General features: G+C 35.2%; 2 protein-coding genes across 6 annotated transcripts; both read right to left on the bottom strand.

Moving 5' to 3' along the window:
• Window positions 1-743: 743 nt before the first annotated feature.
• On the bottom strand, window positions 744-3,231 carry LOC111376894 (probable inactive receptor kinase At2g26730). Its single transcript, XM_022999900.1, has 2 exons — window positions 2,037-3,231; window positions 744-1,315 (listed from the first exon to the last, which is right to left on the bottom strand). The coding sequence occupies exons 1-2, from the start codon at window positions 3,229-3,231 to the stop codon at window positions 744-746; spliced, it is 1,767 nt and encodes a 588-aa protein (XP_022855668.1).
• Window positions 3,232-5,246: 2,015 nt separating this feature from the next.
• LOC111376902 (protease Do-like 9) lies at window positions 5,247-13,331 on the bottom strand. 5 transcript variants are annotated; one of them, XM_022999911.1, is made up of 10 exons: window positions 12,691-13,326; window positions 11,411-11,610; window positions 11,146-11,326; window positions 10,508-10,570; window positions 9,613-9,828; window positions 8,685-8,917; window positions 6,176-6,277; window positions 6,030-6,080; window positions 5,798-5,902; window positions 5,247-5,715 (listed from the first exon to the last, which is right to left on the bottom strand). In XM_022999911.1, exons 1-10 carry the CDS (start codon window positions 13,241-13,243, stop codon window positions 5,617-5,619), a joined length of 1,803 nt encoding a protein of 600 aa, XP_022855679.1. In that variant the 5' UTR covers window positions 13,244-13,326; the 3' UTR covers window positions 5,247-5,616. The 5 variants fall into 5 exon arrangements, with proteins under 5 accessions (XP_022855679.1, XP_022855680.1, XP_022855682.1 ...); XM_022999912.1 differs by having other exon boundaries at window positions 9,637-9,828; window positions 12,691-13,322; XM_022999914.1 differs by lacking the exon at window positions 10,508-10,570 and having other exon boundaries at window positions 12,691-13,324.
• Between the last annotated feature and the right edge of the window lie 1,139 nt (window positions 13,332-14,470).

Here is a 14,470-nt window from a genome sequence, read left to right as displayed (position 1 = left end):
CAATAATTGGTCAATTGGACAAACGAAAGAGTTAGTGAAATTTGTCCAAAATGCAGTCCTTAATGATTGAATTAATCCTGGAATTTGTAAATAATATTTTAAGTTTATTTATTTAACCATTTCTACTCAGAATAAGGACATATTTAATACGTTTGAACTAACATTTAAAATATAACACTGTTCAAAGTAAAATAATTGAGACGTTTTGTTTTAGTGCAGAATTCTGAATAATTATGACTAATAAGAATGAGTAAGGTTGTGTAAAAGAGCATTTTAACACTCAATTTGCTTTATCATACTAGATTTATGACGTGCATATTTTTCATAAATGGAGAGATACGAAATTCGGACTAATTTCTTTGCCTACTCTAATACCATACTGTACAACGTTTAAGTTGTAAAAATTAAACTAAACCCACATCAATGCTCGGTGCATATATATCAAAGGGTACACAGAATAATCAATTTTGATAAATAAGTGATGACAAATCTTCAAATCGTCACCTATAATGACTGTAGAATCACAAACGTGTTTATTTGTTTAAACTAGTCTCAGACCATAGGAAATAAATTTATTTATTTAAATTGTGTCTTCAATAAGTGTAAAACGGGAATCAACATACAATTATTACATTTTGAGAGGAACTAAAAAATTGCAAAGAAAAAGAATATGCAATGAGATATAACGAAATGAGTTTGCCATCTGAAAAATTTCATGAACTTTATGTGTGATCAAATTTATATCAGGCCTCAGAACTAAGAGATTTCTCTTCATATTCCTTAATAGAGTTTATGATTACGGTAACTTCCCTCATGCATGGCCTTTCTTCTGGTGATGGATTTATGCACTTTAGAGCTATATGCAAAAGATTCACCATCCTCTCCTCACTTGCACCCTCCGATACCAATGTCTTGTCGAAAACTTCAACCGTCCATTCTTCTCTTATAGCCGTATTCACCCACTGGCCTAAGTCGAACCCATTGTTCTGGACGAGTTTCCCGGTCAGCAGCTCAAGAAGTATGACGCCGAATCCATAAACATCAGCCTTGAACGCGTTGTTTACTGGGGAAGTGATATCTTGGAAGCTGTCATTAGGAGGAAGAAATGATTGATCTTGATTGTTAACCACTGCTAGACCATATTCACTTATACAGGGCTCCATTCCATTGTTCAGCAAAATATTTGAGGATTTCAGGTTGCCATGTGCAATTCCATCTCTTTGAAGTCCCTCATGCATGAAAGCCAATGCCTCAGCAATTCTGGCTGCGACACTTAATCTGCTTCCCCAATCAAATAATTGCCCATTTTGTGATCCTGAAAATTAGCATCAATGTGTTAGAAAATTACGATATTTTATAGATTAAGAAAGAAAAGAATCAAAGCAGACACTCAGATTTTGTAGTGGTTCAAGCTCAAGATAAGAGCTACTTCCACACTTGTAGCCGGTTTTCACTATAATAGGGAAAAAGAATACGAGTTTTCTCGCGTCTATCACACACAAAACCAGCCCCTTAATTATCAGTTTTTTCCTTGAAAATTAGCATGGTATCAGAACCCATTAAATTCCAATGAGTAATTCTATTCAATTAAGACTTGAAAATAAGCACATGAATTTCAAAATTGATCTGCTCAAATGAGTCACCATCTTGCGGGATCATGTTAAGGGATAAAATTCAACATCGAATGAAGATGGAAAAATAAACCAACTTATAAGGTTTTGGACTACTCTTCTTAAAAAGGTTGACCTTTTAAGATGGAATCATAAGTCTTAACAGAAACATTATAAAACCCGCCCCCTAAAATAGGAACATTAAAAACCCTATAAATGTATATATCTAGAATTTGCGGTCGAGGGGATAAGTGTGCAATATGATTAACTCTACTGAGTCCAACATTTGATCAGATCTTTAAGCCCCAATGCAGCATTGGGTAAATATTTATGCTAATATTTCGGGTGAACTCAATGCTATGTCTACACAATAAGTTCCAAAAATGAATATTTCTTTAAATAAAATGATACAAAGGAATAACTTACCATGAATAAGCCTGAAGAGACTGCCATTCTCCTGGAATTGATAAACCAAGAGCTGTTCTTGCCTTGAACAGTAATAGGCAACAACAGGCGTTACATGTGGATGCTTTACTTGGTCTATTCTATGCACCCTCTTCTTGAAATCGTCTCTAGAAATGTCCCAATTCCGGATTCTTTTCACCGCGAGAGTCATTCCGCTGTTAAGCGTGACCTTGTATAGGCTTCCATGTCGACCTCTTCCGATCAATTCAGCTGGAGATCGAAGCAAATCCTCGAATTTCAGCCCATTAGCCACCGGGCTCGAGAGAACTACAAGTGATGATGAAGCCATCCCACTTTCAACGGATGTTATTGAATACTCGGATATGTTTCCTCCTCTTTTCGACTCACTAGAAGTGCTGCTACTAATCTTGTCTTTTGTTGCATCTGTTTGCAAGCCCTTTTTCGCAATCTCCTTCTTCTCTTTATTCTTTTTGTTCCGTATCACTTTGAGGGCAATGAGACACACAAGAATTAGGCCGATAAAAGCATATCCGAGATACATAAGATACATCTTGCTCGACAGACCTTGCTTTTCGGCCGGAGGAGGAGGAGGGGGGGGAGAGCAAGCATTAGGCAATGGCTCTCCACATAATCCAGGATTGCCTAAAAAGCTACTTGCATTGAAATGACCCTCAACATCAGGAATACTCCCACTGAGATTGTTGTCAGAGACATTGAATTCTTCAAGATTCGAGAACTCAAACTTTGGTATAACTCCATTGAACTGATTGTTTTGAGCAAGAAAAGTGAGCAATCCCGAGACTCTTGAAATATCCGGTATCCCACCGGTGAAGCCATTGTCTGATATAACAAGTCTCTTCAAATTACTTAATCTTGACAGGGATCCAGGGAGATCCCCGGTGAAACTATTTTCGTGTAGATACAAATGTGTCAAACGCGTGCAATTTGATACCTCGTCTGGTAAAATCCCAGAAACATTATTGTTGCTTAGGCTCAGCACTGCAAGATTCTTCGCTGAACACACAGAAGCAGCATCAAGAACACCAGTGAAATTCAACTGATCAAGTACTATCTTTTTAACAAATTGCATACTTTGATCACAAGAAATCCCTTTCCAGGCATCAATACAAGGATCAGAACTCATATTCCAACCCCAGTTTTCTTCTGGATTATTTCCAGGAGCAAGTTTTTGCATGAACTGGACTAGTGCTTCTCTCACTTGTACTGTTTCTGCATTTGTCACAGATAAGAGAACGATAAACTCCATAAAGACTACCCACAAATGAATTCGATCCATCGTGTTAATGATCTGAAATCCAAGAAAATGGTGACTTAAAATGCTCAAAAATGCTGTCTAATTAATGCCAATTGCCTGGAAGGTTACTTTTCAGTGATGGATAATGAGAAATGATTATGAGTGCTAACAAAACTCAAAAGACTAACAGAAAAGACACTGATAAATATGAATAAATTTGTTTGAAGCCGGCAGGTGGATTCTGCTCAATCAACAGTGTAGTGAAGGTGCGAATAGTATTATACAAAAAAAAGGTTTAATAAGAATTGGTCAATAGTGGAGTTTATCTCAATGCATTCCATATGGATCGATTTGGCACATTTGAACTTGTTGAATTTTGTATCAACAACTGAGTCAATTGAGTAGATACTATCAGAGAATTTTCAGAGGTTCTTCCATTGTTAATAGATGATAGTTACTTAATGCACCAATTCATTTTTTATCTAATCAAAGGTTTGACAAGTACACTATTTCCATCTTTAAACGGAATCAATGTATTTATTTATAGTTTGTCTTCATGAAAGTTAAATTGTAATCAAAATCCCTACATTTCTACATGCCCTCCGTTTGGCAACCAATTTATAAATTCAATCAAAATCGAACATGAATTTCTTGTAGTTTCTATTGATAAATTTGTCAAACATGGAGCATTTGAAGATCGAATCGTCGTGAGAATCTTGTATCTTATCTTAAAACATGAAAAACAACCAAATTACTCGGAATTTATTAAAACTAGATCGAAACGGACAATCAAATATATCATTAACTTATTAGATGAATATAGTGACCTCAAATAATCAAAATGCACACATAGATAAACAAATGTCACATCATCTAATTTCCACTGTTATATTTTTCCCCAATTTCACTATCTAACACTTCAATATTTGGTCTCTGAGTTGTGCATCATCACTAACAAACAAGTGTAACGTCCAAAAATGAAGTATTAAAATATGAGGATATGTAGGTTGAATTTGGAGCACCAATTAGACAGTAAAAAGAATTTAGTAAAAAATTAAAACAGATACTACTAGGCGCATGACGTGGTGGATTACGGATATAGGTTGTAAGGTAAATGGTATTCTTTAATTTTTTTTACTCAAAAGGATGCCATTCACACTACCAACGAGGGGTGAAAATGAATTTAGACGAGTGAAAATAACGTACTTTTGAAAACGAGGTAATATCATCCACCTAATTCATCAAAATATTATCTACTTAATATAATTTTATTTAATTTTATGCTAGAATCTGTATGTGATCCAATCCAAAATGCCAAACACGCCCTATGTACTTGAAACATCGAAAAATTAATAACCGGATCCCATATTAGATATCTATAAGCACGAGATAAATGGTCAATCAACTTTGCAAAAAAGTTTCAAGAAATCACTAAACTTTAAAATCACTCAAATCATCACTAAACTTTGCAAAAAAATTTCATGAGATTACTGAACTTTAAAAATCACCTCGTTCATCACCAAACTTTACAAAAAGTTTCTACAAAATCACTAAACTTTACAAAAAACTTCCTAGAAGATCACTGAATTATGACCCTTAAAAAACCTTTTTTCAAAGTTTAGTGATGAATTAAGTAATTTTTAAAGTTCGGTGACCTCGTGAAAACTTTTTGCAAAATTTAGCAATGATTTAGATAATTTTTAAAGTTCAATAATCTCGTGAAAATCTTTTGCAAAGTTCAATGACCATTTGGATTATTATATCCTATCTTAACTATGTTTCATAGTATGCCAATTTCTGTTCAATTGTGCTCATGCAAGTGCACAATGAACATCACAAACACTAGGTTAAAACTAAATTTAAAATTTAACCGTAAAGAAAGTAGTGTCCACCAGGCACAACCCAGTCAGAAATTATTACAACATTTGGGTCACAACAAGCTAGAAGCACATGCATCAAGGGAAAGAACAATAACATATAGCATTAAGAAGACATGTGAGACCAGTTACATTCATTAATTCCCCAATTTATAGGGGGATACCAAAACAAAATCCATTTCATTACCTACCATGTTAATACCTGTTCAAAATTCTTAAAATACATAATATTTTCCACCTCAAGTTTTTCTTTGTAACAGGAACTCCCAAAGCCTGTTAACTAACCTAAGTTACTAGCCGAGACACCTCCTTGATTCTATGCGGCCAATTTGCTTCATAGCCTAGTAGTTATAATAATGGCCTCATAAGGAAGGCAATTAGGATATCTAAATATGAAGAGATGATCTCCGATCAAGTAACAAAGAAAATCATCCATGATGATCTGATATCAGGTCTTGAGATCATCTGACATGGCAGACGGTATACAGTGGGTGGCAAGGATGTCCAAAGTTGCCGCTTTCGCCGTCTTTGTTTGAAGGACAACGATCTGCCAAAAAAAAAAAAGAAGTGTTAAAACACACAATTGGCAAGAACTAATACACGAGTATGAATCAAAAAAGAACGCCCACCTGCTGGTATTCTAAATCGAATTTCAGATATTCGTCGTTGCAGCTCTCTACCATGCTGGCCAAGCTCTTCAGATTCTTCACCGGATGACCATTGAAAGCATGAACCTAAATAAGCCCAAACAACAGAAGAAGAGATACAAACAGGATGGTAGAAGAAAAAAGCATAATCTGGTGATAATTAATTTTGAAATTCAGTTAGTGATACCACAAGCAGTTGCATGAAATCACTAACCTGAGTGTTGACAATGTCCTCGTATCCTATATTTATGTCAGCCACGAGTACCTTTGAAATTTTTCAAAATGAAAACAAAGAGTGAGACAAATTGGCGGGAGTTTTATCCCAGGAAATATTGGTTGAGAATGAAGGCAAGGAAGAACCTGGGAAACTACAACAATCTGTTCCTCTGGAGATTGTGGCAATTCATGCACAAGTTTGTTTAACAGTTTGACAGGAGCTTCAAACTCGTAATCCTTTCCATACTGGAATTTTTTGTACAAGAAAGGCATAAGAACGAAAATATGAATCAAAGTAAATAGCGCAAGTTTTTAGTAACATTCTAGCCTTTCGTGTCTATTAAAACAAAATTGCAACCCATGTATAACTGAAATATCCAAACCCTCATAAGTAATAATGATAATACTATTAGATACAGAAAGCTAAAGAAACTTGTAAAATACATGAACATAAGGAAAATTTTGAACTCGTACTAAAAACATGAAATCATAGCATCCTAGCACGTTCGCATGATTTCTGCAATTCGTATCATAAGCAAGTGGGTTCGGGAGCAAAAGAGAAATAGCCTAAAAACTGAGGATGGAAGATGTCTATCTAGAAATTGGCACGCATTGCCGCCCAGTAGGGGCTAGAAGTCAAAGCAAACAACTCCCTAGAACAAAAGAAAAATGCAATATATTATTAGAGGAAGAGTTTAGCATATCATAATGCAAACACTCTTTGGAAATATGCATCCAAAGTCCCTAGTCTCAACAAAAATGTGCAATTTAGCCAACTCAATATCCGGGAGCAAAAGAGAAATAGCCTAAAAACTGAGGATGGAAGATGTCTATCTAGAAATTGGCACGCATTGCCGCCCAGTAGGGGCCAGAAGTCAAAGCAAACAACTCCCTAGAACAAAAGAAAAATGCAATATATGATTAGAGGAAGAGTTTAGCATATCATAATGCAAACACTCTTTGGAAATATGCATCCAAAGTCCCTAGTCTCAACAAAAATGTGCAATTTAGCCAACTCAATATTTCTCAGCAAAAAGATCCCCAGCCTTCAATTCTTTTGGCAAGTGGTCCCCCAAAAAGAGTTCCTCGCATTCCATTTATAGGCCTGAGATACAGAATTTGTAGGTAGCATGCCTGATCAACATGTGACTAGTTCACCATATGATAAGCAGAGTGAATTAGCAAAATGACAGCTCATTAAAGTCACATAGAATGAATTGTTCTAAAATGTGAAATTTCTCATACTTTTAAGTAATCAAAACCTACCAACACAGCGATCCGTAATCAAAACGAATTTAACATTCCCTCTCCGCACTTTTTCCATCTGTTCCCTCTCAGAACTAATTTTGTAGTCCATATACATTTTCTTAAACTCGACACAATGGAAACATAAAAACTCATTGTAGGCTTAAAATATGATATATTTACTTATCATGGATTGACGTCTGTCCTTAAAAGAAAGAATAGATGAATTTGTCGCATTCAACACATACATGTACACACATAAATAAATATGCAGCTAATACACACGTTTTGTCCTTGTGTATGCAATTTCCAATTTTAACTAGATCATGTAGTATTATTTTAAGTTCCATTCTTTTGACGGTCCCCAATTTTTGTGACACCACAATGTACTGAAGGATCCTTCAGAAATTAAAGTATCTCACTCTAGCTCCCACCCCATGTTCTGGTACCCTAGGGGCTTGGGCCATCGTGTAAGTTTTTTATCTCTATTTTTCATGCATGCTGAAATGAAAGTCACATTGTTAATTGTTAATTGGAGCATACATGGTACCAACCTGAGAGAAGGGGAGCATGCAGACTGGTCTATTATTCCTAACATCAAAATTACTTGGGATGCCTTAACCCTACCAAATATGGCTGTTCAGGAAAATATGATATTCTAGTATCAGAAGGCTAAATTTAGCAATCTTATATCTTCTTTGTTTTTTATTTTCAGTCCTCTTATCGCTTCCCTAACTCTAACACACATAAGGAAAGAGAGTTGAAATGAAAAAGTAAATCATACAAATAAAAACTTCAGTTTCTACACAAACATTCATCACCGCTTTTTTCTTAACCAGTAATTTCAATTAGCAAAAAAAATAGTCATTAAATAGCATCTCACATCATCATTTGAAGTTACTAAAATTAATCATCAATGTAATTCAAAGAAGTTGATCCGCAGCATATCAAATTGTGTGCTATGCGATGAATTGTGTTACAGAACTCTTTCCAGTTTCCAACTAACCTAAGCGACTGATGGACTAGGACCTAGGTAATGTCACCTAACATGAGTGATCTGGAGGGAGTAGAGCATTAACAACTTAAAAGGTCAAATTCTCCTTATGTAGAGATACCTTTATTACATAAACCTGGTTACATAAATACTTTTTGAAGATTTAAGATATGGTACAGATGCTGTCTAAATGGGATTCTGTTTGCGGTCCAGTATATAAGAGGTTTCCAGCTGTTCAGTTCATTAATAAAACAGATAAAAGCAACAGAACGGGTTTCATATTCTAAGCACCACCAATCAAGCACATTTATTTGCTACAAACTTTAGTATGAAGCTAAAAAGGTGAAACTCACACTAGTTACAGCAATTACCAAGAATACCATAATGCATTAACATCTGAAGCAAACTGCTCACCTCAGAACGGAGATATGGAACAGAAACACTCGTAAAAACAAATCCAGCAACGATATAATATGAGGGAGGTCTACCCTTGTTGTGAGCTGGAATGAGCCTCCGATGAGAACCAAGTTCGATATTGAATTTCAAATTTTCAGAATTGCGAAGAACTTTTATTGCTGCACTATCTCCAGTATATTTCTGCGATACAAGATAGCTGAAACCTATGCGCTCTCCATGCCTAAATGGAACTGTAAAAAAAGACCAAATAAAGTTACAGTGTTACTACAGTAGAAGACGGTTTCCAAACATAAGATAAGTAATCTCCATATATAGCATGGAAGAGACATTAGAGCAGCATTTGCAGTAGTAAAATCCCAAGGCAAGCAGTCTGCTGATACATACATGAGAAAAACAAACCTCCACATGCCAAATTCAAGTTGACATATATTTCAGAAAAGAAACAATAGCATATCTACCTTGGAGTATCTAATGTATTCATACGTTTAATGATGCTTAACTAAATGGTTTGCCAGTCCTAAATTAATCAAAAAGAAAAAAAGAAACTCAGGTTTCTCATATCTAGACTACTCTGATAGTTAAACACCAGAGAAGACTCAAATCAAAACCTTAAAAATTATATCAACAGAACAATAGCACTCAGTTATTCTATGTCTCTATTGATATACTTAAATCAGACTTGATAAAAATTCCTCTATCATTTTTTCATCATGATTGTGAGGTTTTTCTTTCTTAACAAGTAATAAACGAAAATAAGCATTGTGTTATTTGCAACAACTAAAATTACCTATTCATGAGATGCGAGAAAAAAAAGGCTCAAGTTACGCATTAAAATAGCAGAAAATAAAGAAGTGGAGGGAGGCAATGAGATGGGATGGGATGGGATGGTATGGGATGGAAGAATTATATCTATCCATCTACATACCATCAGAACATTTATCTCGATCACCTGTTCCGTCATTGGCAATATCAACCCCATCAAAGCTAAGGATGACATCAGATGGCTTCAAAATTTTGAATTCTGGAGCAGTGGGATTGATTCTTCTTATACGAACACCCTTCTGATCAGGTTTCATCCCAATCAACAACCGCAAGTCCGGATTTTCCATCTTCTGCCACTCAACTCCTAGAATAGGGAATCCTGGTACATGAAAGAGAAATATTGCAATTAAATAACATAGGACTCAACGGAAACTTATTAACTGGGGAAAGACTTGTCCAAAAAGGGCAAAATAGAAACTGATATCTGGATAAACAATGTCATTTTCTTGAAGTAAGACACGAAACCAAAGTCATGAATAGTAAATACACAAATCCATCTGAGTATAAGAGGCATAGATACTTAAAAGAACTTGAGAAGCTGTAGACCGTCCACATCAAATTACTTTAACTATTAATCCAATATAAATCATGTTAAGAGTAACCTTTCCATTTGTTAGGAAGTTATTTCTATATTTATGTCCATGTTTAGCACAATTAGTGTATCCTTAAATACCCAGCACAAGGATTAAAATATGATTCTGGTCTATATAAGGTATTGAAGATGAGCACTCACTGGTGTGGAAAATGGCAGAATAAGAGGGTGTTTGGGAGACTTTTTATGTAAAAATGCATTTTTGAATAGTAAATTAATGGGAAATGTGTGGTTGATTATTTTAATAAAGAATGTGTGGTTGAAAAAAAGAGAGAGAAAAATGCATTTTGAAAAAAATGGGTACCAAATGGGACCTAAATACATAAATAAAATCTGTATTAAAAATAGCATATAAAATCCCTCCCTCAGACCCTCACTCTTTCCCTTTCTCCCTGCCCCTCCTTACCGGTTAACAAAAAGCTCCTGAAATAATACCGGACTAGCTGGTCATCTTTAAGCCAAAGGCTGGCTAGAACCTGCATTTCAGTCAGTACAGATTCTAATAGATCCACGCTTTAATCAACTTAGCAGGATCATTTTTCATCAGAATGAACTCGTTAATATTTCCACAAAAAATAGTGCGCTAGCTCAGAATCTACATTCAATGGTGCAAAAAAAGGTGTACATGATGATCAATTTGCAGCTAATGGAGCCAGTTTGCCTGTACACAGTCTCCATTAGAATACGCAGGTATGGAGTACAGTCTTTTTTGAAAGATACATGTATGCTATAGTACACAATCAGTCAATTAGAAGAGATCCACAGACGTCATAGCATTCAATTACATCAATCAAAGGAAAGTTGCACAAGTGTTAATTAGAAAGCAAAAAGACTAGTCTCTATTTGATTGGATATTCTGCTAGGTATGTATGCTTCAGATATCTTGAATGAAAAGTCAAAATGTTATCTGTACGATGACTTCTAGGATTTTCTCTCTGAATTCTTGGAATTCTGCTATTGACCTCTAATGTCCACTTGACTTATTTTCATATCAGTATATAAATCCCCCACAGTGGAGAAAAGGTTGAACGCCAAAGACAATACCAGTATATGCTCCATTTTTTTCATAATCTTGGATGAAGTGCCTGATGACTGGTGTTGGGATGACATAACCAATATTCTCTGCATCGTCATGTTTAAGGGATTGAAATGCAATACCGACACAATTTCCCTTGTCATTAAAAGCAGGTCCTCCCGAATTTCCAGAGTTTATAGCGGCATCTATCTGTAACAATAATCAATTTTCACAAGATATTAGTAAATAGTTTGTAAGCTACAAATTAACATCGTCAACGTATAAATGAAAGACCTGTAATCCTAGAAGTTCGGTGGACCCATGGACGTATGAAAGAATCTCTATGCGTGAAACTACCCCACTTGTCACAGATATTGTATCACCCCCGATTGGGTAACCCACAACAGTCACTGCATCTTGCAATGCAGGCAGATCGCCAAATTCTAGAGGAGACACCCCTTCCCAGAACTCATCATCGTCTACTGCAAGCATAGCTGCAGTCTCGTATAAACCAAAATCAACATTTTAAATTAAACATCATATAAATACTCATCATCTATCATTCTATTATAACAGAAGCTGCAATAATATATGAACCAAGTTGACATTGGATAATAAATACTCTAAAGGTTTTCTTAGAAAATGCACTATATAATTAGTGGTCATTTTTTTGGATAGCTACCCTCTATAACAAATGCAGGGGACAGTTTGGTGCAACAATCACCACCAAGATATATGAAGTCATATAGTGCCACTAGCAGCAATCTTTTTACTTCAAGCTCTGTATCAACAATCTTTCAGTGCTTTTTATTCTGATCCCCTCCTCTCACAGGTACCATCAGACTGCCAACACTTCCTTTCTTCATGTTCTTCTCAGTATAGTAAAAGGGAGTGAGGTAAAGGTTTTAACTTTCTATCAGGGGGAATTGTTTTATTTCACATTGTACACTTAGTTTAATGCGGTGGCTACTAGGCATATAGATGAGCTGTCCAATTTTATGTCGTTTCTTTCGGATTTATATTTATAATACACTTCCTGTGTATTATGATTTGATTACTAAAATACTGGATTACCTCTCAAAAATAAAAATAAAATAAAAAATCAGGGGGAATCAAACCAAGCTAAAATCAACAACCTGATCCACCGGCATAATAGACATGTATGAGACATATTACCGGCGACTTAAGGGAATAACTCACCATTATATGGATGCTACAATATAATTCCAGACATTGCCTTCCCATAATCTCCAAAGATTGTTCAATGACTGATATTATACTTCGATTGGCCCAGATATCAAAATCAATTTTCAGAAATTGCAAAGTCATCAAAATGGAAACACGTCTTAATAGAAATTTTAAAAACATAAATAACCAAGAGGACAGCATTGATTTAAAGTAAGAAAAAGCGGTTGCTTCCACTCTTGATTAGCCATGAATGAATTACTGTCAAAACTCAAAACATTTCTAGCTGTGCATTGTCATCCATAACCGTAGTTCATTTGATAGAATAACATGCAATCATTTCGTTTTAGTAAAATAATATAAAGGACAATATTCAATGTTAACCTCACCGATATCACATTCAGTGCCAATGGCGAGAACCGTGGCAACATACTTTGTATCGGAACCTCTTTTCTTCAACTTGACTTGAGTGTAATGCTCCACGGAGTGTGCATTCGTCAAAACCCTCCGACCTTTAATAACAAACCCGCTACTGCTCGAGCTGTACTGCCTTTTCCTCTGCCACGGCAAAGAAAAATTCGGCTCTGTATGAACGCAAAACACCTTCACCACCGCGTCCATCGAGGGGACCACCCTCGCCACCGCGTTCTCTGCAGTAATCGATGCAATGGCAGCACATCCATTAGCGATAGGAGGAACCGGAACGGGTAAGGTTTTCGAGCTGTCGATTTTGGGAGTCTTGCGGGGGCGGCCACGGCGACGATGGGGTGTGGAGGAAGGAGGAGAAGTGGGGTCAATGAGCTCAACGTTGTTGACGGAAAAGACAACGTCATCGGCTGCTAAGGTGGGCGAGGAGGTGGTGTCGCTTAGGACAGTGGTCACCGGCGATCGGTTTTTGGGCCGGCGGCCGCGCTTCCGCTTATTCTTGGTTACGCTGCACATACTTGAATTGGAATTGAGAAATGCGGATTTTGGTCCCAATTTGAAGAGAAAAATGGACTTTAATAGAGGGAAAGGCTCGGGTCAAAACTCGGTAAAAAAAGTCGGGTTCCCTCATTGTTCTCGACTTCAAAATTACACACAAATCTACTTCTAGTAGTCATTGTCAACTGCGTTCAACGAATTTTATATTTATAGTATTTTTTTTAGTGTATAAATTTTAGTTTTTTGGAATATTTTTGAAGCAATATTTAAAAATATTTTCATGGTATAAAAAAATAATTACAAATTATTTTTACAATAGCATAACAGTATTATGTCATCTAGAAAAAATATACTTATATATTTCATACCTGAATAAGAAATATACGAGATTATACAAATTATTTTGCTTATATTCTTTGATAGTGTCGATATGATTGAGTTGAATATAAAGATTATATTTCTAAATTTTGTGTAATTCAATATTAGAAAATTGAAGATTTAGCATCATATTTATATGCGTTTATATTTTGTACTTCATATATATTTAATATTTATTTTATGCTTATGTTAAAAAAATAAAAATCTGAAAATTTTCTTGAAATTCGGTTTGGCAAGTGAATGTACGATACTCTGCATTCTTGGTATTTGTAAATGCAAAAATCGATATATAAAAAAACAGTAAGCTGCAAATACGGTAGACAGTATATACGGTAAGTTACAAATACGATAGGTATGTTAAAAAAATAAAAATCTGAAAATTTTCTTGAAATTCGGTTTGGCAAGTGAATGTACGGTACTCTGCATTCTTGGTATTTGTAAATGCAAAAATCGATATATAAAAAAACAGTAAGCTGCAAATACGGTAGACAGTATATACGGTAAGTTACAAATACGATAGGCAGCATATACGGTAAGCTGAAAATATGGTAAAATGTTTGCAAATATGGTAGACAACATATACGGTAAGCTGCAAATACGGTAAGTTATTTGCAAATACAGTAGACTGCAAATACGGTAAATTACAAATACGGTAGGCAGCATAGATAAACTGCCTACAAATATGGTAAACTGCATATATGGATTTATAATTTATTATAAATGTATAAAATTTATTTAATATTAAATTTCTTAAGTATTAAATGTTGTGATTCAATATTGTTTCTTTTTTTTTAATTCTCATTTTTTTATAATTGTATTTCTGAGAATTAAAAAAAATGGTTATGAAAATTGCTAATTTTTAAATGT

This window comes from Olea europaea, unplaced genomic scaffold (genome assembly GCF_002742605.1).
Source record: "Olea europaea var. sylvestris unplaced genomic scaffold, O_europaea_v1 scaffold1575, whole genome shotgun sequence".
Classification (NCBI taxonomy): Eukaryota; Viridiplantae; Streptophyta; class Magnoliopsida; order Lamiales; family Oleaceae; genus Olea; species Olea europaea.
Note: the sequence above shows the minus strand (reverse complement) of the source record. Positions and strands in the feature narration are given on the sequence as shown.